Source organism: Cynoglossus semilaevis, chromosome 2 (genome assembly GCF_000523025.1).
Source record: "Cynoglossus semilaevis isolate Cse_v1.0 chromosome 2, Cse_v1.0, whole genome shotgun sequence".
NCBI classification, from domain to species: Eukaryota; Metazoa; Chordata; class Actinopteri; order Pleuronectiformes; family Cynoglossidae; genus Cynoglossus; species Cynoglossus semilaevis.
In genome coordinates this window covers 15,365,991-15,390,291 of record NC_024308.1, presented here as the reverse complement: position 1 = coordinate 15,390,291, position 24,301 = coordinate 15,365,991, and the positions used below count along the sequence as shown (strand labels likewise).

Below are 24,301 nucleotides of genomic sequence, written 5' to 3'. Positions count from 1 at the left end.
TGTTACCGAGAGACGTGTAATCCGGTGGTTGCTAAGAAAATTCAGAGTAAGTTGAGACAGAAAACACATCATTGAGAAAATATTTTCTTAAGTCCTTATTTTGACACATTGGTATTTTATTTCTTTTTCAGACAGAAGAAAACACAGATGATAGTGAAGGTTTGTTTCCTTTAAAGTATATTAACGCAATGGTTTTCTTAGTACAGGGGGTCCTCAACTTACGTCGGAATTCCCTTACTATGGTGAGACGTAACTCGATTTTCGCCGTAAATCGGAAATACTGTACATAAGTCATTGTCACAATTATTTTCTGTCATGCCTCCCTTGTGGACAGAAATGTTTTCACTCCCCATCCTCGGACCCACATCCCCACAAATTGAAATACTATTGAGAACCTGATAACATGTATATTTTTATCTGTACAAACCACTGTATGAGTTGCTGCCACCTAGTGACTGGAGGATTGTTATCATTCAAGCATTACAGCAGTGGTACACTTATGTCCAGGATGCCATTTTTCATTGGAAGACCCTCACGACCCCCCGGCACCTCATCGCGGTTCCCCCAGGGGGGCCCGCCCCGCTATTTGAAAAGTACTGCCATAGGTTGAGGATTCTGTAAAAACCGAGGACCTCCTGTATTTCAATGATTTGGCCTAAATACATCTACTACTACTGAAGCAGAAACCTCGATGTTCAACCATTCCTTTGACTTGGTTCTCTGTTCTTGTTTTACAGAGCAAGTGGATTCTAACCATCATGTGAAAAACATCCCTAATTCATTATTGGTGTTCAAGTAAAAACTACGTTTTTGTGCTTTTATTGGTGCTGAGAAACGCACATTAATGTCCTAGACACAGGTGGTCGTATTTTTTTTTAGAGGACTGGCACTGTGGGCTCCACACTTCACCAAGACAAGACAGGTCAAAATCAGTAATCTTTGTCATGACTGATGGCTGATTTTTAAGTACGATGAGTGTATGCCAATGTCCATGTTAAGCACTACACTACGGCGCATCAGAGAATAACATACAGTACCTCACTTCCATGTTAATACTGACATATTTTGAGGGTTGTTTTTTTTTTTTTTTCTTTCTCATTTTTGAAGCTCCTGTTTGAGCTGCATGTTTGACCCTCAGGGAACTCACTGTAAAGTCCCCAGATCTACGGAAATCTTTACAAATATGATGGTGTTTTTTTTTTTTGTTTTTTTTTCTCTCACCTGAGGAATTCATCTCTTTGTTCTGATTGGTTCACAGTATTTTATGTATATATATATAAATATATATCTTATCATCTCCATCTTGGCAGGCGTCAGTGTCGCTACTCTGTAAATAGTGTTTATAGACTATTTTGTAGGTGAATATTTTAATAATAAAATGTTAAAATCGACACCTTGTGCTGTAATGTTTTTTGGAAGAATCAGAGGAAGCGATATTCTGTATCACTGCAGAATTTACTGATATACAAGTTACCACAGAATTCACTAAATAAGTACACACCGATATATACTGCAGGATTTAACAGTAACGTATATCACCAGTGCTTTTATTTTGTTGTTGTTTGTTTCAAACACAATAATTAAATAATTCAAAGGCAATTTAAAATATGGGCAAAGCCATACTGAATACAGACAATAGATCAAATTAAAACAAACAATAGACTTTTAAATTGACGATCTTTAATAATGCAAAAACATAAATACATGGATAAATAAATATGCAAATACTACTTCAAGTCCCAAAGGGATAAGTTACATGCCTGGTAAGTTTTATTTTTATTATTTGTGTTGCTGGAAAGTGCATTGCACAGCATAAAGCCAAGAAGAAGCAAAAAAGAAAAAGAAAAAAGACCACCTATGCTTTTATTTAAAAATGAGAGACAGCTTGATGGAGCCTAAAATGAACATTTGACATGTCTGAGCATTACAAATAAAAAATTTCGTGGCACCTATAAAATTATTTTTCGAAGCTGAAAGTCAGTCATCTTATTTCGTGGCACCTATAAAATTATTTTTATCGCTGACATCGGGCAGTGCATTATTGGGTCTTCCTGTCGAAGCTGAAAGTCAGTCATCTTTGAAACAATAACTTTTTACAGTGGTTGGTATAAATAAGATATAAACCCATGTTAATTAATGAAAATGTAAGGTATTCTAATTCTTGTCCTCCTGAAATTGAGATTATAAATAGACTTTTTTAGTCAGAATTAAATCAACATAAGCACTTTAACATTTTTCTCGAATTGCTCATGCAATTACGTTTTGCGTTGCCTTTGGGCACCCTCGGAAAATATCCAATTTAGTATTTTGTGTAGCTTGGTTTTCACAAAATAGTAAAAACTAAGAAGCTACACTTAGTTATCGAAATATTTCAATACAGTATTGTTGAAAATTATTATTTAGAAGGAAAATACAGTTTTAATAAAAACTTGAATTGTGTATAGATGTACTGCAGATATTAATATAAACAACAAATAGATATAAAAAAGTGATTATTCCTCTGTAGAGATATACAAATATATAGTTGAATTCATTTTTTGGGTCTACAGTAGAGAAGAAGAAAAAATCGGTCGTCGCAGAGTCCCCTTTATATCAAATTCCCACCTCTTGGATTTATTGTGAAAGTCATATGTACTGGGTTGTAATGTGTATGCCTCTCCTTTCTTTCTACAACTAATCCCTATGGCCACACCTAGTTTTATTTGAACAAATTAGATGCTTCTAGAACGTGTCATCTTTCTTCAGGTTGCAAAGCTGTTGTCAGTTATTTAATTATTAATATATTTTATATGCTCATTAACTTATTTCTTACTGGTAACGAGTTTTTAGATAAAAGTTTCCAACACAATTCAGAACAATCTTTGCGACAAAATCATTAGTTATGATGTGTTTTTATTCACACAATTTAAACACAATTTAAGTAATGAGCCCCCAATACTTACAAGTAAGCTTAGTCAACTAATATAGTCACAAAAGTGTGAAGATAATTTATTACGTCTTAAAGTATACGATTTTTAATTGGAGTTATCTTAATTGCATTAGTTATAATACAGATTAGGAAACACCAGAGTGGATCATGCAATCGAGGAAAACGAGAACGTGTCCTTGAACGCAGCACCAGTGCTCCAGTCTGGAGCAGTATTGGCCCCGCCCCCTTGAGCTCCGAGTGAAAATTGAGATAGTGAGGAAAAGCAGCGGGACGAGAGATTATGGAGGAAGAGAGCTGGATGTTTTAGCTACTTTACCATTCAAGGAAACACTATTTGTTTGGACGTATTTCACTTTAGCTCACTTCAAAACCCATCTATGTTGCTTTAACTGGTGTGTATTTTATGGGCTCAGGAATACGTGGTAAATCTGGCACTGAACGTCTGTGTGACCGCAGACGGATAGCACGACCCGAGCAAAAGTTAGCCCGGCTAACTTAGCCTACATCGGATAGTACCAAACAACCATAACGGACGACTTATTACAAGACTTTATGCTTTAAGCGGCGGTACAATAACTCGTAATGTTGCCTCCTGGAATTTACTTTAGATACGGATGAAAAAACTGTTGAGGCGTCGTGGAAGAGTGAGAACAACTGCCAGCCCAGAGCAGCCCTGCTATGTTGGGCTTGAGCCGAGGCTCTTGCAGCCCGTCGGTGTCCCGAGTTTGGCAAAACTGGTTGTCGTGGAAGTTAGAGGACTTTTTCATCCTCCTGCTGTTCCTGCTGGAGGGGGCTGGGTGCCTGGCCAGCCCTGCCAGCCCGAGCAGCACCACAGGCGTCAACGGCAACAACCGCCCTGGTATCAACGTTTATATGAATGTGGAGGAAGTGAAGAAGCTCCTTGGTAAGAAACTATGGGAATTGGGGAGGGGGTGTTTTGAAAGACGTCAGCCAACTAACATTTTTAATAATTGATTGACCAAGTTACTTTTCCATATTTGACGAACATTTCATTTTATAAAACGTCAAAAAAAAAAATTAGTTACTTTTCCATATTTGACGAACATTTGTTTTATAAAATGTCAAAAAAATAAAACACGTCACAGTCACTATGACCTCTAATGATTAGTTTTGACTAATATTAGGTTCAGTTTTCATGTTGTAGAAAAGTACAAGTATAACAACATAATTTTATAAGCTTTAACAACAGATTTAAAACAATTATTTATTCCTAAAACGTATAGTTATATTTTATTAATGTAGGAGTTCATTTGTAATCGATTAATCAAATAGCTGCTGGGGCTCTAGGTTGTTGTGATACAAACTAACTAAGGTCAGTTTTATCCTTGTTTGTGTATTTGCACAGAACTCAGGTGTACCTGTTTATAGAGGTAAAGGGTGCCTTCTATCTTTCTAAACAGAGAAACAGGTGTATTAAAGCAGAATGCTATTAGATATACAGCATCTCCCATAACTATCAGTTTTGGTGAGTGCCATGCTAACCATGGACATGTCCAAATGAAAATGAGGTTGTTGTTGTTCCATTGACAACAACTTTATTGAAGACCCTCACTGTTGTTAGTCTGCTTAGGTCATGTCGTCAACATTTGCATGTCAATTTAAACAGTCGAGAGCTATGTCACTACCACCGAGAAAGACAAAGAGGTACAAAAAAATTTGTTATACAATGGGACCATTTACAACATTAAAACATTGAGGACTTACAGAGACACTAAATTGCAGAAAAATGATGTTGCTTCCTGGCTGATGATGCCACTGCGTCAGCTCTTTTTTAGCACACTGCTGGTGAGAGCAGTTTCTGCAGCAGAAGGTCATGGATGCTGTGTACAATAACGGCTTTTTATAGGACATTTGCGTCATTGTCCATGTTAAAAGTAAACAAGTGGACCTAAATGCACTTTGAGTTATTTCCTCACAAATGTAAACTGAAAAGGTAACTGGGATTTACTCAGACAATATTTGTGCTACAGCATACTTTGATGGTTTGATTCCAGATGTATGACGACTCCAGCCCTGATGGAAAAACTGTCAATATCACTGAGCAGATTACCTGCACAAGTTGCAACCACCCATGAAAGGTGGTGCCAGGGTGAAACCTGATCGAAGTGCGACTATAATAAAAATGGGACCTGTATATTTATCATACTTAAACAAACTCATTTAAAAACAGTTGTAGGTTATTGTTTGCTAATAATTTTTTTTGCAGCATTTCAATAGATACACACATAAAATATACAATGTTTACTGCACAGCACAAGATGTCCTTACTATGCCCTTTGTGTGGTGAGACTTTACTAATAATTGACTGATGAAAAAGGAGTAGCCTGGAGGATTAATAAAAAGAGATGAGGTCATGTTGTTGTGCACATGCTCTGAGGTCCATGATGAAAAACATCATTTGAAAAAAGTCAGTGTTATTGCTCCAGAATGGAAATTCGTCTTTTGTTGCTAAAAAGTGTGTTACCTCATGATGAAGATTCTGTAACGGGTAACTATTTAACATATAACAGTATTTAATTTAATGACCCTTATCCTCCATTTGTCTTAAGAACAGGTTTTGCCCCATACTGTGTTGAAACATGTTTGTCTCCAGTTGTTACATTTTATTTAACAATGTTTAAAAATGTTTATGTCAAGCTGTGTTGTGTTTTATTTTTGATACCAACAATGGTATCGCGTCAATATTGAGTTTTGGCTGATACACAAAGCCCAGGTATAAGTATGAGGACTGAGAAAGTCGCATTATTGCAACCTTTAAGAACACAAGGATTAAGACTCTTTCAGTTCCAGTCTCTTCTATAGTAATTACATCCATCATAACAACCAGAAGTGTTATCACTGTCTCTTAAAATATGTGTCTCCATAACCAGGAATTGACCCGTCTATACATTTAGAAACCACATGGAATTCCTAGAAAAAACTGACAACACTCAACTGCTGTAAAGATGCTAATTTGGGGTTTACCAAAGATTTGTTGAGGGTGCAGTTATGAACACCAGTCATTTACTATGTGACGATCTTGCCAAAAACGAAAGTGCAGAGATGCTAATGCGCCGAGTCTTTGTAAGGGGAAGAAACCCTTTCCAGACCCTCATCTCAGAGCAGATAGTCAGCAAACGCCATCAATATTTGCCTGTTAATTGGTAATAAGACAAAAGATATAGTGAAAAATCAGTCTGGAAGCAAATCCAGCTTTTTTTATAGTTATAGTTAGTATTTATGGAACTGATTATCAATTAAAAAATAATTCATCGTTTTTTGTACTCATGGCGTGGTGTCAGTCTAGGTCCAGTTGTCCCGGGACGTCTGTCTTTCACAACCATCCTTCCTGATGGTTCTGATGCATGATGGGAGGATGTGTATGAGTAGAGATTCAGAGGTAGTGATCAAACCATTATGTCTTCTGCTTGTTCTGGAAATTCTTTGAGCAACAGTCAGACTTTCCTACAGCCATAAAAGATCTTGGTGGAAAGAGAATTCATCACCAAAGTCAATGTGACTTTGTATAGGTCTGTCTGAGTAGTGCCATACTAATGTGTTGTTATCAGAGCTACAGGCAGCGTTTCTTCACCCTGAGTGGGTTTGTGGTGCGGACCGTGTATGTTGCGTTGCATTTTATCTGGAAAAAGCATTAGCGCTGTCAAGGCCTTCATAGGCAACCATCAGAAAAACGTGTTTGTCTGTGGTAGTTTTTATCAGCATGTACATCAAAGTGTTTAATACAATGATACATGCATAATACAAGTGTGTTTTTGACTGGTGGTGTCAGTTGTATTAGTCACTCTGCTGTGAGAAACATTTCAGTTACCCCTCTCTCTCTTCTGGTAATAAATTGTAGTTCAGTCTGTTTCTTTTTTTCCTCGGGTTTTCCATCCTTCTGTAGTTAATCATTTAGTCATATGGAGAATTCTCTTTATGTTTGACAACTGTGTTTGGAACCAAAAGCTTGTATGTGTCATAAACCACCACGCTGTCCTACTAGGGCTGTTTAAAGGAGGAGAAAATAGGCTCCAAAGTGTGTAATAGCTCCTGCAGAATCTCAGTACAGATTCATGATTTTTTTTCCACTCGTCCTCATAACATGGCAAATTAATTTGATTAGAGAAAAAAATGGAATTTAACCTGTTTTGACCAGTTAGAGATAGACATAAAAGCAGTGAGGCCTAGTGATGCAGTTCATAAACTGTGGCTTAGCAGGTGTGTAGAATTCGTTTGTAAGCATGTGATCATTGTGCAAAAATAAAAATGTAACAGAAAAAAGATAACGTAAACTAAATGTAAATGTTTTTACAGGTATTATAAGATTGAAACCTGTAAACAAAATATGTCATTAGTTTATATATCGTGTGTCTTCCATTTCCGTCACATCTAATAATCCCAAAGTTTAAACATAGAGGACGGAAGTTTTGAATATCAGGCACAGACTAAACATGGCAGCATGTGAAGGCAGCATGTGTTCCAAATATGTGAACCCTGTGTCTTGTGCCAGTGAGTCACCATTCCCGAGTAACAGTGGGGAAACCTAATAATAATATTACCCTGTTAATCTGCTTTCATTCAAAATAAAAGAAAAGATTATTGACTTTTTTTGTCACTAATGTCTGTAAACCTGCAGCGGCAAAATAGTGTAGTCTGTAGTCTGTAATATATTTTACATATACTTCAATGTCATGTTGGCTATGCCAATTTCTATATATAAATATGGATCATGTTTTGAGCAGTACATATATATAGAGTATGTGGCATTTTTCAGAATTGAACGGGAACAGTAGTTAAGTACTTACCTCTGACTGTATAAACCTTGATGATATGTCAGCTGATATAACATTTTGGGAAATTAAAGGTGTATTGGTCTATTTAAATCTTTGTAAATGTTTAATTTGTGTTTTATTATATTGTTCGTATAAAACGCATCAAACGCACATGATTTTTAATTCCGTCATCTCAGTGGCACCTGTGCGATTTTAAGCTCTGCAGCAGCTTCCAGCTTCACTGAAAAATTCAAAATATTAATTTTACTCCAGTTCTGCTACATCCTGATATTTTTTTCAATCAGTTATTATTATTATTTACATTGGAAATTATCTTTAAAATCTCTGATTCTTTCAAGTGGGGAGCTTCATATCAAGTGTCTTAATCTCCTCTTACTGTAAGAGATAAACGGTCTCTGTTAAAAAGTTCTGACCACAGAGGGGTAGGAAATGTATTTAGCCATAAATCATCAAAGACTTATTAGTAATAGTAAAAACAGGTGAGTGGCTCATTCCTCTGTGTGGTCCCAAAAGTGGATGGATTCTTTCAGTTTGATAACTTTACCACACATTGCAACTCTCAAGAGGTTAAGAGACATGCATAGAATGGAGCTGTTTTTTAAATTAACGTAGTGTTTGCATATTCGTTGTGAAATAAGTGCTTCTTTTGCTTTAAGGCTGAGGGGACAGAGGCATCTTAGTTATTTTACTGTGTGATTAAAGCTTTTGTTTTGATTCGTTTACGAGAACCAGAAGTGAGGTGCTGATAGGCTACACTTCATTCATGTCAAAGTTAAGGAACATTAAACTAATAGGTTGTGAATTACGTCTTTCTTTGTTGTTGTTGTTTTTAACTAGCATCTTTGCCTTACTACAGAAATTACTACAGAAATAATTACTGTATATGGGAAATTCCACAACGATTTTGTCTAATATCCTCAGTACATTGTAGATCCTAATGAACTGTACTTTTTCCCAACTCTTCCATAACCCTAGATTCTAATCCCACATCTGCTTTTCAGAAAGAGAGAGAGATTTTGATCAGAATCTCAATTGGTTTACTTGTTGCAGGACTGAATTTTTTTTAATGATTTTGTTTTTGGTGTAGAGTGTTTTTATTATTAATATTATTATTATTTTTAATCTCCCCACAGTCTTGTCCTGGGATTGCCACGGACTGCAGATTACTACTGATTAGTATTGTTGCGAACAACGGATTCACCATAGTTTTGGAAGAAGTTATAAATATAAACAGGTGTGAAACACAAACATCCACCTGCCTCATGGCAAATATTGTACTCAGTCATGGAAGGATGTACAACAGATGAACCATTCAGCATGTGCAGAGCGTGTAATATGAGTTATTGGATTTTTCACGAGGAACACTCTGTACTACCTTTAATTTTTAGTTCTTCACGGAGCTTTAGAAATCTTTTGTAATTAACTGAATGCAAGTATTTAATCCCAGTGTTTATATAACCCTACGTCCTTTAGTTTCTGCCTTCAACCACTTTTTATTATGTCTGTTCCTTTCGGTATTGTGACTCGTGATCATGTTTTTCTCTTTACTTGATGCCAGTCTGCTGTCTTCTGTAATGTCCTGTTGTAGGCCAATTTTCCATGGTAGAATCCCCATTGGTCTGGTTCCCTAACACATCACTCTGGAGAATGTTTCTTTGTGGAAAGTTAGCAGTAGGAAAGCCTGTTCTTAAGTCTCCTTTTTGTTTATCTTTTCAGTTCTTTTGTTTTTCTGTAAAAGCACGTCCATACAATCATTGACACCCAAATTTGACTTGTGCATAGAACAATCAGCTTCCATTCAAAAGTATGGGCAGAACGTGTTTTTAACAACAGCACTACGTGGAAGATTACACATGGAAAATCCCACGTGACTGTACTGGTGCACTATCCAGAGATCATTGTCAAAACTGTGTCAAAATATTTTCTGTTTTACCTTTCTTCGATGCAGTCATTTCCCCTCTTGGCTAGGCATCTGGGCAGAGAACGACCTACGTGCTTTATAAAAACCAAACATGCCATAATGCAAATGACACGTGAATAGTACGTAAAATGTTTATATATTGCGCGGAACCAAGTTAGATAACTGGACTTTCTCCCTTTCTCAATAAGCTAAAAGGGAAAGCAGGAGCTTTGGAAAAGGTCTCTGGAAATTTAGAATTTATTGGTAGCATTTTTTAATTTCCTTTAAACCACTTTCTGAAGATTCTTTGATTCAGTAGGTCAGGCCCTTCAACATCAGAGGTCTAACTGCTTCAACTAAAGGTTTTAAAAGGATTAAAACATAAGTAAATAAAGGTTTTAAAAGGATTAAAACATAAATGAAATCATCATAAATGAAATAAATACACCAAAACAACCACCTTACTGATCCATAGGTCTTTTCTCTAGGGAAACAAAAACATTGGACACAGTGAGGCTGAAATTACTTTCTGGTTCAATTTAAACTAAAGATTTGAGTTGCATTCAAGCTAAGTTTAGGTTAAGTTTAGCAAAATAGCAATACAATTGAATGTGGGTGTGTATGTGGATGTGTGTGTAACCATGTAGCGACCTTTTCTGTTCTACTGAGTAAGAGGGTAATTAAAGTTCCAGATTTCAGTTGGAAATAGGATTAGAATTATAGCCAGATTACAATTAAGGAAATAATTAAGAATTTGTAATAATTTAGTTTACAGTCAGGAGCCAGAGAATGCATTTATGGAGTTGACTTATGTAGCGATCCTATGATCATTTCGATATTTCTTACATCCCTTAAATTTATTTTTGTTGTCATAATGAATGAAAAAATGTTGACTACAACACTAATGTCGATGGAAGTCAAAACTGTTCCTTGCTTTGCCATTTTAAAAATGGGAGCTGTTATGTATAATAATATTTACTAAGGTAAACTAAAAATGATATATGACCTTTTGCACAGGGCGATTGATATTTGTTAATTGAACCATGGTACCCCTTTAAGTAAGCCTTTGACACCAACAAGAGAGCCTGTCTCAGATTCCTGAGCCTCCCCTCATCCATGTCTGCCCCTAAGGCACATCATGAAATAAAAGAGAGAACTGATGGGAAGTTTCTTTGAAGTCAGTCAGAAAAGGCTCCCGAAACAGGCCATTGATGTGTGTTTTTTATATATATATATATATATATCCAGTGCTGAGCAACTGTACTTTAAAGTTAATTTTACTTGTGTTAGTTCTGTTTTGTTTTTGCAAGTTTTCTTGTTCATCACTAAGCCTGGCTTTTTACTTACATTTCTACACTTCTAATTGATGTAATTGGAAGTGATTTCCATAGCTTCTGGATTTTAAAAGAAGTTGTTTATTTTCAAGACCACAAAGGTTGCCGAGTGCCATAATATTTCAAAGAGCTCTTACTGACATTATAATATCCCATTTTTGTCGCTGTTCGTTTCTGCAATCTCAAAATAGTTGACCAAAGTTGTGTTTATTCCAGCCACAACAACAATTCACTGTGTAGATCAGGGGTCGCCAACCCCCGGTCCACGGACCAGTACCGGTCCATAGGTCATTAGAAAATCTAATTTTAAAATAATCAGTCATTCAGACTTTTATACTAACGGTATAGAGGCTAAAATATGTTTTATTTTGAAAATTTCATGATTATTATTTGATTGTTTATAAAAACTTTAATTTCTCAGGTTAAGAAACTCTGCTGCATGGACTTTACCAAATGCTTTTTAAGCTGCGGGCCACACAAAACAGCTTGGTGGGCCGCATTTGGCCCCCGGGCCTTGGGTTTGACACGTATGCTCTAAGGTATTCTTAACCTAGAAATCCTTGGTTATTTGATGCGATTACTCTTCATACAATTTTAGAGCACCATTATCTCATAAAGGGCTGAGAGATGGAATCTTTAGGAGGTAAAGTGTTGACACAAGAGGCTCTTTGTTAAATCTGTCCTGGAACTTGCCACCTGGTCAGTGTCATCTTTTCTTCTTTTCTCTTCTCTGTCATGGGCCAAAGCAGAGATCATTTTGTTTGTCAGAAAAACTGTATAATAAAAAATGAAATGCTCAGATAGTCTCCTATCCTCCATGTTGGCCCTGTGCACTTGCTAATTGAAAGAAGAAAAAAAAAAACAAGGTTTCCACCTGGACTTAATATTGTGACAATCGGACATTTTATTTCAATTATGAAATAAAAGAGAGACATGCATCGGGTTCATTTTTATAAAATTGATCAAACTACTTTTTATTATGAACTTGCTTATGAATTAAGAATGATGATGTCCATCAAATTGGAAAATTCACAAGTGTGTTCCTCCGAAGTTTGTTTTATAAAATTGATCAAACTACTTTTTTTATGAACTTGCTTGAATGAATTAAGAATGATGATGTCTGTTATATTGAAAAATTCACAAGCGTGTTCCTCCGAAGTCTGATTAGGAAATTAAAACGTTTTTAAAATAAAGAATAATGTTTTTTTTTTTTTAGAGGAATCTGTAGAAACAAACTACAGGGTGGAGTTTGTCCTCTGCTTCTGCTGTATGTTTTTAACCAAACATACAGTTGGTGTTTGGTCAAGTAAGAGTTGTTTACCGGCACACCTTGGAGAACATTAAATGTTTGAGTCCGACGTTTAACTGCAGGGTTTGCTTCCACTTCCTAAACCTCAGGAACCGCTAACTCCCTGTTGTCTGTGTATACTGGCTGGCCTCTGGTCATGTGATTTTTTTTTTTTTTTTTACATTCCTGTTAAGAACTAGTAGGATTTTGAGCAGCAGGCAAAGATGCCGTATGAAGAACAACTGTAATCACGCTGGTCTTGAGTTCTGCGTGACTAAGTGTATATTTCACCCATAGAGCTGTATGTGGCCACATGCTGAGACACAGAGGTCACACAGGCTTAACCCTGAGACACGTCAATTTGACAGGACAAAACCGCATCGTTGCGTCTGCGTTGTAGTCATACAAAAGTTTATCTTTTCAACATTGCTCCAGATGAGGAAGAAATTAACTTCAGAAGACACGGAAAGTTGTATTTGGAAAATTCCAGCAACATATTTCTCTTGGTGAATCACCAACTTCAGCGTTCAGAACCAACCTTTAATTTACAATTATTACGTTAAACAACGTCAAACGCATTATTATTGAATTAAAAAGGCTTCAATCTTTCTCTCTGGGCTCAGTTAAATATCAGTCTACACACACACACACACTCACCACTGCTCCCAGACTGAGTGTGTTTTAATGAGTCTATGTGAGAAAGGTCTATGTAGTTGAGCTCTGAAACAGCCCAAGGGTTTTGGAGGAGCTTTAGTGCATTCCGCCCCCTCTCTTTAAACTAGATACTTAGGCTGATAGACAGACAGTACTGCAGCAGACACTTTTCATAAACTGATCACACAGCCCCAAGGCCAGGTCTGGGGATTTCATCAAATCATATTTGACATAGTTGACTGACTTTTTTTTAAAGCAACCCAGAAGAAAAAAAAAAGTGGTTTGAGACTTGATGTTGTTTAGATATATTTTTTCCTACAATACCTTTCACGGTATCTGAGGGCTTTTTCAGTGTGTTGCATTCATTTAGAATGAATGGTTCATCAGACCAGGAATGTTGTAGATGAGGCCACGTTTTTTCATTTCAGCCCTCCAGAATTGTTCTGCCCAAATTTGTATCCTACGCAGAAATTGCAGCCATTTCTTAGATATCGTCTCACTTGAATGTCTTGAATACTTCAATTTGTCCAGTGAGAGCACAAACAGATGTGGTTTGTCCGTCCGTTGAGGTGGAGCTTCCCTAATCTGGGGAGGGTCAGTCTACAGACCTGCTGTTTGTGTGTGTGTTTTTTTTTTTTTTTTTAAAGTATTGTCTTTGATCACAATAAATTTGCCCCTGTTTTCCCACAGGTCTAGACGCAGAGCTTTTCTATGTGCGAGATGACACGGTGAATAATTACGCGCTCTCCTTCACCTTGCCCGTTCCGAGTGAGACCAACAGTCTACATTTCACATGGCATTCCAGGACAAGAGTAAGTCTAATCTTTTATCACAACATTTCTTCCACCTATTTGTGGAATTGCGATTCACTCTCCATCTCTGCCTGTTTATAGATTGACTACCGTCTTGGCTTTCACGTGGAGAACCCAATTGCCATGAACCAACCTAGAAGCAACATATCCACCCAGGGGGAACTTCCACACGTTCCTTCTGGTCAGTCCAAAAAAACCAAAAAAACAAAACACTACTTTTAGTTTGTGATGTTTATATTAATAATAGTTTTTGTTGTTTTTTTGTTTTTTTTTTCAGTTTTTAGAGTGGATCTCTTTTGCTCTGGCAAGATAGACGGAGAAGCAATTGTGACTGTACAGTTAAATCTGACCATCAGTGCCAACAACTATACAGTGCTCAACTTTAAGAGGAGGAAAATGTGCTATAAAAGTATGTATGGAATATAAAAGAACTGACTCAAGATAAAAACATGTGACAGAATGGCTCATCAAATGTGTCGTTTTGAAAAAAGTTAGTGAATAGGATGCATATTTGTGATGCTTTCAGATTTAAAAACTAACTGGTTGTTTTTATATTCCAATCATGTTTCAACCTCTGTATCTATTAATGTTTTGTTTTGTTTTTTTTGCTTTACTTTCTGTTTTACTTTTTCCCAACAGGAATAGATTCTGACCCAAAGATGCCCATTACACTCAACAATACCACACTTCAGCGGTCTGACTGTAAGTAATCTTTCGTCATCTCTTTATCACAGCTGGCCTCTCGGCCCGACAGGACAGAAGCTCGGTTGTTTAAAGATGATGTGCAGGGCAGTGCACATTAGACAGAATCTCCAATAACCATAGGATTTGAGAGACCCGAGGAAAGGTTGTGCTCGGCTATTGAAATGAACTCTCCGAGCCCCCCAACCAGCAGAGTGGGTGTTCTTTTTCACTGGGAAGTATTCTCTTTGTGAGCCCACTGCCCCAGTAACAAAGCACCATTAGTGGCTCATCTCCCTTCTGCTTGGGTAAGCTCAAGGAACCTGGGCCCCAAGGAGGCTTTTAGAGAAGTGATGAGAAAAGCTCTCAGACATGGAATTCTAAGCTCAGCCTCCATTTTAGGCTCCCATTAACCCAATTCGCAGCACTCGTTGCACTTATACAGTTAATCTTATACCGTTGGTTCAACACAAGTTCAACCGGTGCTGCTTTAGTACTGGCAAAAACATGAAAAGTGTTGCATTGGTTTCTGAATGGATAGAGCAAATAGAGTGATGACCTGTTGATCCTTGTGTGATTATTCATGTGACTCATTCCACAGTAGACGGTGTGACCAGTCCAACCAGCTCCACTCAGGTGTTTTATATAAGCGTCAGTGTGTGCTGCATTGTCATCTTCCTGGTTGCCATCATCCTGGCTATCCTCCACCTACACAGCATGAAAAGAGTGGAGATGGAAGACAGGTTTGTCTCTTTGTCTTTCGGCTGTTTTAAAAATGTTGTGTTTATGACTATGCATGTAGTGGCTCCCCCTAGATTAACTTGCATGTATTACAAATAACGAGAATGGCGCTTTCCTGCCTCACTTTAAAGGACTTCCAAGCTAACAACATGTTAGCTTCACAAAATGATCTGCTGCAAAATGGCCAGTTGGTGATGAAAAGATTCAGAATTTTGCTGGTCCATCAGTGACTCATTACATAATTTTGGCAAACCATCCTAAAGGAAGTAAAAATTAAAGCAGAAATACTGGTTTCTAAACACCGAAAACGTAAACATATAAAATATTTTTTATTACACTGTTTGTCCAAACAGTGATGCGGAAGAGGACTTCAAGATTTCCTCATACTGGACCAAGTGTCCTGCTGAGAAGAGTTGTTTGGGTTGTACAATTGAACAGAACAGCTTAGCTGTTAATTATCCAGTATTTGCTGTCACTAAGGAGTGGTTAGGTAGGTTTGTCAGTTGAAACCATTACATGAATTTCAGCGTAACTTTGATAGAGATACAACGTGTACTGCATTTTGTAGCAACAGAAAAGTTGAAACTTGCACTTTTTGTTTCCCATACAGTACTTTTATACATTAACACTTCACTCCAGATGGCTCAAGGCAGCCACCCAGATTATCAGATAATAATGCGAAATTAGATCAGTGCGTCCTTTGGAGGGTTAAACCACAGAGATTAGTGTGCAATTAAGTTGACATAGTAATGTAATGTGATAATTACACACCAGCAACAACCTTAGTTGCTGTGCTTTTACTGTGGCAGGACTTGTTTGGTTGCATTAGATCATACTATGTTTATTAGGTGGTTGACATCGCTTTGATGATTTGTTCTAAGACTTCAGACAGAGTACAGCAAGCTCTCTGGTTTGCCTGTCACCTCAGAGTGGGAAATTCACTGCATTCTTTAGAGAGTGGTTATTTAGCCAACAGAAAATAGCATCGCTTGATCCTTATATTAAATAAAAACAATGAACAATTGAATCAACCCTTAATATACATGAATATACCAAAGAAATATAGCCATGTTTCCCAGCCTTTTTCTTTTAACCACAACACATATTTTACATTTACATTAGAAACATCCCATAGTGCAGAACCAAATAAGAATGTCCCAAAAATGATTAATGAAATATAATGTGTATGAATAATGTAATGATATAATGTAATGAATCTTTTCTTTTAAATTCATTCACACTTTACTTACCCAGTGTGATTCCTGGGCCTGTTTAGTTGAACACCAGGCTGATATACTCACAGAAAATGGAAACAACAACTTCTTAAACAGCTCTGCCTTTCGTTTTTAGTTTCACAAGCCAGTTGCTGCTACCACATTGGAGAGTGTTAAAAATAATTGCAGTTAATATATAAATATATACAGGCTGAGAAGAGTTGTTTGGGTTGTACAGTTGAACAGAACAGCTTAGCTGTTAATTATCCAGTATTTGCTGTCACTAAGGAGTGGTTAGGTAGGTTTGTCAGTTGAAACCATTACATGAATTTCAGCGTAACTTTGATAGAGATACAACGTGTACTGCATTTTGTAGCAACAGAAAAGTTGAAACTTGCACTTTTTGTTTCCCATACAGTACTTTTATACATTAACACTTCACTCCAGATGGCTCAAGGCAGCCACCCAGATTATCAGATAATAATGCGAAATTAGATCAGTGCGTCCTTTGGAGGGTTAAACCACAGAGATTAGTGTGCAATTAAGTTGACATAGTAATGTAATGTGATAATTACACACCAGCAACAACCTTAGTTGCTGTGCTTTTACTGTGGCAGGACTTGTTTGGTTGCATTAGATCATACTATGTTTATTAGGTGGTTGACATCGCTTTGATGATTTGTTCTAAGACTTCAGACAGAGTACAGCAAGCTCTCTGGTTTGCCTGTCACCTCAGAGTGGGAAATTCACTGCATTCTTTAGAGAGTGGTTATTTAGCCAACAGAAAATAGCATCGCTTGATCCTTATATTAAATAAAAACAATGAACAATTGAATCAACCCTTAATATACATGAATATACCAAAGAAATATAGCCATGTTTCCCAGCCTTTTTCTTTTAACCACAACACATATTTTACATTTACATTAGAAACATCCCATAGTGCAGAACCAAATAAGAATGTCCCAAAAATGATTAATGAAATATAATGTGTATGAATAATGTAATGATATAATGTAATGAATCTTTTCTTTTAAATTCATTCACACTTTACTTACCCAGTGTGATTCCTGGGCCTGTTTAGTTGAACACCAGGCTGATATACTCACAGAAAATGGAAACAACAACTTCTTAAACAGCTCTGCCTTTCGTTTTTAGTTTCACAAGCCAGTTGCTGCTACCACATTGGAGAGTGTTAAAAATAATTGCAGTTAATATATATATATATATATGTATATATGTGTATGTATATATGTATGTATATATCTATATATGTATGTATATATATATGTATGTATTTATATGTAGCTATATATGTATATATGGAATCAGTTTTAAGTAGTCTTTGATTTCTTATATATAAATAAATACATATATTATGTATCTATATATATTATGTTTCTGTTATTTATTTACTATGTATTTGTTTGTTTTTCAGTGTGAGTGACACGGGGAGCTCTCAGGGTCTCTCTCAGCCGTCCACGCAGACCACGCAGTACCTGAGGGCTGACACCCCAAACAATGCAGCTCCTGTCACGAGTAAGAACTTTCACTTTCTTTGTCTGTGACACTAATAATTGTAGCAGGCTATTAATAACCCGGCGTGGCAGACCTTTGGGCACAGTGTGCATTAGGTTACCGGCGGACTACTTTGATGACATAGACTCATAGAATATGTGAAAAGTCTAGAAGAATCAAAGATGGTGTAACGTGAATAAGGCTAATTTGACCAGATTTTGGACCTGAAACCGTTCCCCGGAGGTACTGGTTGTTTTTGCTCACATTCCTTCCACTACATCTTTTATCTCAGTTGCCGTACTGAAAATAAATATTGAGCATCACTGCAGATGTGTTTGAAGTTTTGCAGTTCTGTTTTTAGCTGTTGTGCAGTGAATACTGGTGTCACTGACAGGTCACGTCCTGTTTATGTTTTTTGCTTATGCTTTTGTTGCATAGATTTTAAAGTGTAAAAGAAATGGTACTTAAAAAAAATATACATTTAAAATGTGGTTATGTTTTTTTTACATTGCAATTTAATTAATCCTTGTAATGAAGAGGTTGAGCACAACATTGGATTACAGCTTATAAGCTTATATAATTATAGCCAGTGTGATAGTGACACTGCAGACTATGAACCTCTGTCGCAATAGGGTCTGTTTGTATAAGGTAGCAGTGTTTTCCTTCACTCAGCTGCATATTTTTGGCTGCCATTCACTGTGTAATTACAAGATATGTTATCCTGCAGTTTAATGTGGATTTGGCCGTTTAATCACAGTGCAAGGGACAGCCCAGCACAGTACAAGGAAAACATTATATTCAAGGTTCCCATCATCAAAGCATCACCATGTTTACCAAACCAGCTATCATTTTAATAAGATGAGTCATTTTAGCAGTTGTCAAACAGAGCTAGCCATTTAGTTGCACCTGGCTGACCTGAAACAGCTGCCTGTACCAACAATGATGTGCCAGAATAATAGTAATGCTCAGTGTTATTGAACTTTTTGGACCGTCCTTGAGCTTGGAACAATCCATAAATTTCATTGCATTGTAAACATAATAAACAAAATATGAGAAATATATGATTTTACCATTTACATAATATTTCATTTGCACTTGTTGACATGTCCTTTGTAGAACTCGAGTTCATATCTTACCTAATGTAACACTGCCCACGTGTGGTGAAAAGGTAGAAATGCAGATCCAGAGTACTGTATGTGGTAATGGATAAACTTTTTCAGAATAAAATATTCATAAAACAGTAGACCCAGGTGTATTATAGAAATAGTGGATAATAACATATTTACTACTATAATAAACCTAACTCCTCTCATAATAATAATAAATATCAATATAATAATATGGCCCTGTAATGGACAGGTGAATTGTCCAGGATGTGGCCCTCATTCTCCTGGAATGGGGTGGGCTGCAGCCCTTTTTGAATATTTCTCTTGATGATATATGTTTTCTAAAAAAACAAAATAATTTTTTGTTTACTCCAAACAAATGCAATTCAGATTTTTGTAATGCCTTTCCCAGTGCGTATGCTTGATCGTGTATGTATTTGTATTGTAACCCTCTCCCTCAATATGTTCATCAACACAATGCATCATCACTGATAAAGCCCATGGGTAAAGCCTACTTTATTAAAACATAGCTGTTGAAATTTAAACTAATAAAATTCTACTTAATTTATTGCTGGTCTTAATGTTACATCTGAGAGACATCAAAAAAGTCTTGAAGTCTAAAATTTCTCTTGCAGTAAGTCTGCAGGACTCCTGTACCACAGTTAAAATATCACTGCTTTCTCTATGGTGGTCGAAAGATTAACTTGAATTCCAGGGTGTAGGCCCTACATACTGAAGAACCCTAATGGACACAGGTCACTAAACAGGCTTACATACTGAAGAACCCTAAAGGACACAGGTCACTAAACAGGCTCAGAAAACAGTGCTTAAAACCTCAGAACCTTTGTGTGTTCCTCTCAAATGCCAGGTTCATCCCACACGAAGTAAAGGATAATAGAACTATTAACTAGTAGCAACAAGTCAACACAAGCTGCATTAGGCTAACTAGCCGCAAGCTACATGTCCATGTCCAAATTACATGCTGCTCTCGAAGGCGTGTCATACATCATCCCTGACTTGTCATTCGTGCACTCCTTTACCTACAAAGAGGGTTTTGTAGCAGGAATCACCACAGCTGTTTACGCCCTCCGATGCTAACACTAGCACAGCTGCATAACAGTGCTAACAGACAACAATGTGCATACGTGAATCACCCTTGCTGTTCCTCCTGTGTCTCATCTGTAACACAGAATGTCTTTTGTCCTCTTGCTCTGGCTTCAGCACATATCTTTTTCCTTTACAGTACTTTCCATATTCTTATAAAATTCCCAGTTCTGAAGCACCTCCACAACATATGCTCTAACTTCAGCATTTCGCCGTGGGAAAAGGTGTTTTTAGGGCATTTTAACTTCCCCATATTTCTGTTAAAAAAAGGCGACATCTCTACGCTGTAAGATTTCTAAATTTGTCTCACCCTGACCAGATGATAGACTTTTCTTCTTGATGCATCAATTCTAGGGTATATGAAATTGTTAATAAAATATATTTATTCATAGGTTACAATAGTATCTTGTCCTCTGGCCACCTCTTCACAGAAAGATATCTTGCTTTATGGAAGGGTTAAATGCAAAATGTTTTGTGAAAAATGTCATTTTTGCATGCAGGGTAAAGTAAGATCACAAATAGTATGTAAAAATGTGTTACATTTCCAATAGTTTAAAGTGCTTCCACAATTCCTAGGATGCCTGCTATTGGTTCTCATACTGCAGCTGTTTCGTATGACATTTATCGTTCATAAATTACCAGCTACTTTGCATAATTTTATTTAAAAGTCGAGTAAGAAAATTAGGGACAATTGGCGCCCTCTTGTGGAAGTATCTCGCATGTCATCCTTGTCTATTCAGGGGTTTAATATATTTTTTTTTTACAGTATGTTGTATTATTGACTTGTATTGATTTGAATATTTACAACGCCTTTCATTTAAACTCCAGATTTGGCATGCTCACCTAGTTTATTGGGTCGTGTTCTTAGGGAAAGTCTACAGCTACACTCGCTACACAATATGTACAGTACATGTACATAGCTTAGTCGACCTGTCTTTTAAAACACCACTGACTGTCTTCCACCCTGTGCTTTCTGCTTCTCTGCTCCTTCCGTCATCAGACAATCACCCTGGTTCTGCACCCATCCTCCAGCTTGCTGCCTCCTCCTTCCAAAATACCCCTCATGAAACGAAAAGTAAGTTTCACTCCAGCACAACCGTCCACCCATGTTTTCCTTCTGTATCACTTGTGTTTTGTGACGCATGCTTGAAAACTGTAAACACGTAAACAAGGAGATGGCTAGCTTACTAGTTTACACATTTTTAAAAAAAATTCAAAGTACATGGGTCATTGCTGAAAACTAAAACTGCTTTTACTTTGCTCTGTAGGGGGCAGCATTGTCCTGCGTAATAATGAATGTAACTGTTTCATAAAGGGTGTGTGAGGATGAAAAGTTATTATTATAGTATTTTAAAATAAAACCAAGAAAATTCATTTAAAATAATTAATTAATTAAAAACATAATTTTGTGCTTCATCTGATCTTAGTGAAAGAATGCATATAATTTATATTTGATATAGTTCCACCTAACATTAAACCAAGGGGGTGAAATGCTGGGCTCTCAGGTAAATGGTTAATTAATGACACATTGGTCCTGGTTTACTGGTTTATACCTTGTAGTATTTTGCTGTGATTACACGTTTATATATACAGTATGTGTGATACCAGAAAGATTTTATTTTCAGTTGAACTCGCTCTTGTGTGTCAGTTTTTAACTGACTATGTTGTCCATCCGTTCTTAATTTCTTTTTTCATCTGTGATGATGCTAAAATTGTTAAAAAACTTTTAAAACGTTTTCACTCCAGCAGGGTAATGTTATGGATTTACACTGTGCTTAAAGTGTTAACGTCACACTTGTTTTTTCCCCCCTCTCTGAAGGCTATCCTTCTCTGCGCATAGAGAAGAACGACCTGAGGAGTGTAACGCTCATGGAGGCCAAAGCTAAGGTGAAAGACATCGCCATCTCAAGGGAGAGAGTTACCCTCATGGATGTCTTACAAGAAGGTATTGCTTTGCTTTTGTCATAAAAAAACAAAGAAACTTCAATTAAGAATGTGTTAAAAAAAAAAAACACAAGTCATCATCTACTGTATGTTGGAACGTGGTTTTGTAAATATCAAATTGGCTTTTTTAGGGCCAATAAAAGCAGTTCTTACAAGTGGTTAAATTCATAATAATTAGTATGGTTGGTTCTTCCTCTTGAATTATTCACATTATTTTGATTTTATTATTTATATTTTGTTCACAGAATAAAATAATGAAGAATGTGAAAATGGAGTTTACTAATGATGTGGATTGAACCAAAGTCCCGTCTTCATTTCACACAAATAACACAGACAAGTTGTACATTAAAAAGCCTACCATTAGCTCAGGTTTGAATTCTTTCCCTTTTTTTTTTCTCATTTTTTTTTTAGAAAAGCCATTAGTGAGCTACACTGCACCATCTGAATTATGTAGGTTTATTTAAACAGAATATTGGATTGATTATTATTTTTCCTCCTACTGTGCTGTCTCAGCTCGGTCGCTGTGTGACAGGCTCCTCCCAGCCAAGGTCTAATGTAAAACATGCTCTCAGAATTACCTCCATAGAAATTCAATATTTCTTTGCACATAAAGCATGTGCAAAGAAAGTGTATTGGTTTTATCCTCACAAGTAAAAGTGGAGGAATTCTCTGTTTCCACTTAGGTCCAAAATTAAATTTTTAGGAGTGTTGTAAATATTTGGCTGTGGTTTTAATTAGATAGAAGTACATGGGTGTGCATACACTCTAGATGCCTTTAAAACCCGCTCCGCTGACGAGGAGTTTGGCCGCAATAATGAGGCGGTAAATGCTGTCTGTTCAGAAAAATGGGACGATAAAATCAAGATTCTCCGCGATATTTGTTGATTCTGACGTTGTCTCAGTGACGCCTGACGGTGTACATAAATAATCTGTATCTATACTTTAAAGAGCCAAAAACATAATATTGATTGACAGATGTCTGCTATCATCTGCTAGTAAACACACACACACAGCCTGTGTGTTTGTGTGTGTGTTAAAATGATGTCATAGTTACCTCAGGATAAATAGAATGCCATAAGTTTTTAAAAGCCGCTCAAACATTTTACTAGGTTACCTTCACAAGTTATGTTCTCGGTCCAGCTGTGATCACAGCAAACACAGATGCTCTGACTAAAGGGGGGGGAAAAAAACAAAAAAAAAAACGTCTTTCCAATGTTAACAGAGTGAACAGTTTCATGTCTGGAGCATCTCCTCGGCTTTTCAATTCATTCACAAATATCTCGATAACTTGGTGATATATAGCCACTCATCTCGTGCTGACATTTATGGTTCCCGCAGGAAGAATTGACCTGCTCGGTATCCGCATTTTAACAATGTTACTGTCAGGATGTTGGCAGGCAGCTAGCAGCGTGATGTTTGCTCGTATGTTTAATCACAACTTCTGCATTGTGTGACTGTCAGCTTTTTGGTAGCGGTTGTTCAGGTACTTCAGGGACCTTCTTGTCGTATCAGAAAAACAGTTTTTCTTGTGACTTTTAAAAGGAGGCTTAGACGGCTTCTTTAAAATGCCAAATCCAAGTTATAACTGGTGTGTGCGTTTACTGAAGATGGAGGCTGGCTCAGTCTCCTAATGTCTCGGTAGTGACTTGTATAGTAGTAAATAAACTATTCCCGAAGGAACCACATCGCTAAGTCGCTTTGGATAAATCTATGAAATGTAAATGGAATGAATGATGTACTATGATAAATTGAGCCACATCGCTAAGTCGCTTTGGATAAATCCATGAAATGTAAATGGAATGAATGATGTGCTATGATAAATTGAGCTATTGAACTATTGGATTCTTTCCTTTCATTTTTTCTTCTGACTTCTTTCTGGTCTCCCAAACCGAGCGGCATAGGAGACTAATGTATCAACAAGTTTACGGTAAAATAAATATTAACACACAAAGGTATAGCTTACCATATACAAAGCTGTGTGGTCTCCGCCGGTCCACAGAGGCTCAGCAGAGAAGCAGGTAGACATTTAAACATCTGTCCTGTTGTTATGGTTTTCCGGTCATCCCTTGAAACATGAGGCTTCAGCCTTGGTCTTAAATGGTATTACAGGGGAGAGGTGGATAAACATACTCACTTATGTATATTTCATGTACTGTGTACTTTGGGTGGGACGAAGGGTCCTCGACAAATTCCAATAATTGGCGTCTTATTTGGCTTCTGGTCAGCAACTCCAAACCTAAAGATCCCTACTTATATCAACAAAGCATTAATAGCTACATCTTT

At 36.9% G+C, this 24,301-nt stretch overlaps 1 protein-coding gene and 1 long non-coding RNA gene across 3 annotated transcripts in view; both read left to right on the top strand.

Annotated features, from left to right (window-relative positions):
• LOC107990063 (uncharacterized) lies at positions 1 to 1,391 on the top strand. The gene is made up of 3 exons (XR_001761610.2): positions 1 to 46; positions 132 to 159; positions 738 to 1,391. It is a non-coding gene; the product is annotated as an uncharacterized LOC107990063 (long non-coding RNA).
• Positions 1,392 to 3,027: 1,636 nt separating this feature from the next.
• ryk (receptor like tyrosine kinase) overlaps positions 3,028 to 24,301 on the top strand; it is a 38,350-nt gene continuing 17,076 nt past the window's right edge. Inside the window, exons 1-9 of one of the 2 annotated variants that reach the window (XM_008338654.3) lie at positions 3,041 to 3,833; positions 13,589 to 13,710; positions 13,792 to 13,891; positions 13,988 to 14,119; positions 14,350 to 14,412; positions 14,993 to 15,134; positions 17,785 to 17,885; positions 21,075 to 21,149; positions 21,894 to 22,019. In XM_008338654.3, coding sequence (XP_008336876.2) covers positions 3,608 to 3,833; positions 13,589 to 13,710; positions 13,792 to 13,891; positions 13,988 to 14,119; positions 14,350 to 14,412; positions 14,993 to 15,134; positions 17,785 to 17,885; positions 21,075 to 21,149; positions 21,894 to 22,019 — 1,087 coding nt within the window. In that variant the 5' untranslated portion in view covers positions 3,041 to 3,607. Of the gene's footprint in view, positions 3,834 to 13,588; positions 13,711 to 13,791; positions 13,892 to 13,987; positions 14,120 to 14,349; positions 14,413 to 14,992; positions 15,135 to 17,784; positions 17,886 to 21,074; positions 21,150 to 21,893; positions 22,020 to 24,301 lie in introns of both variants that reach the window. The other variant, XM_025052935.1, reaches the window with a different exon arrangement.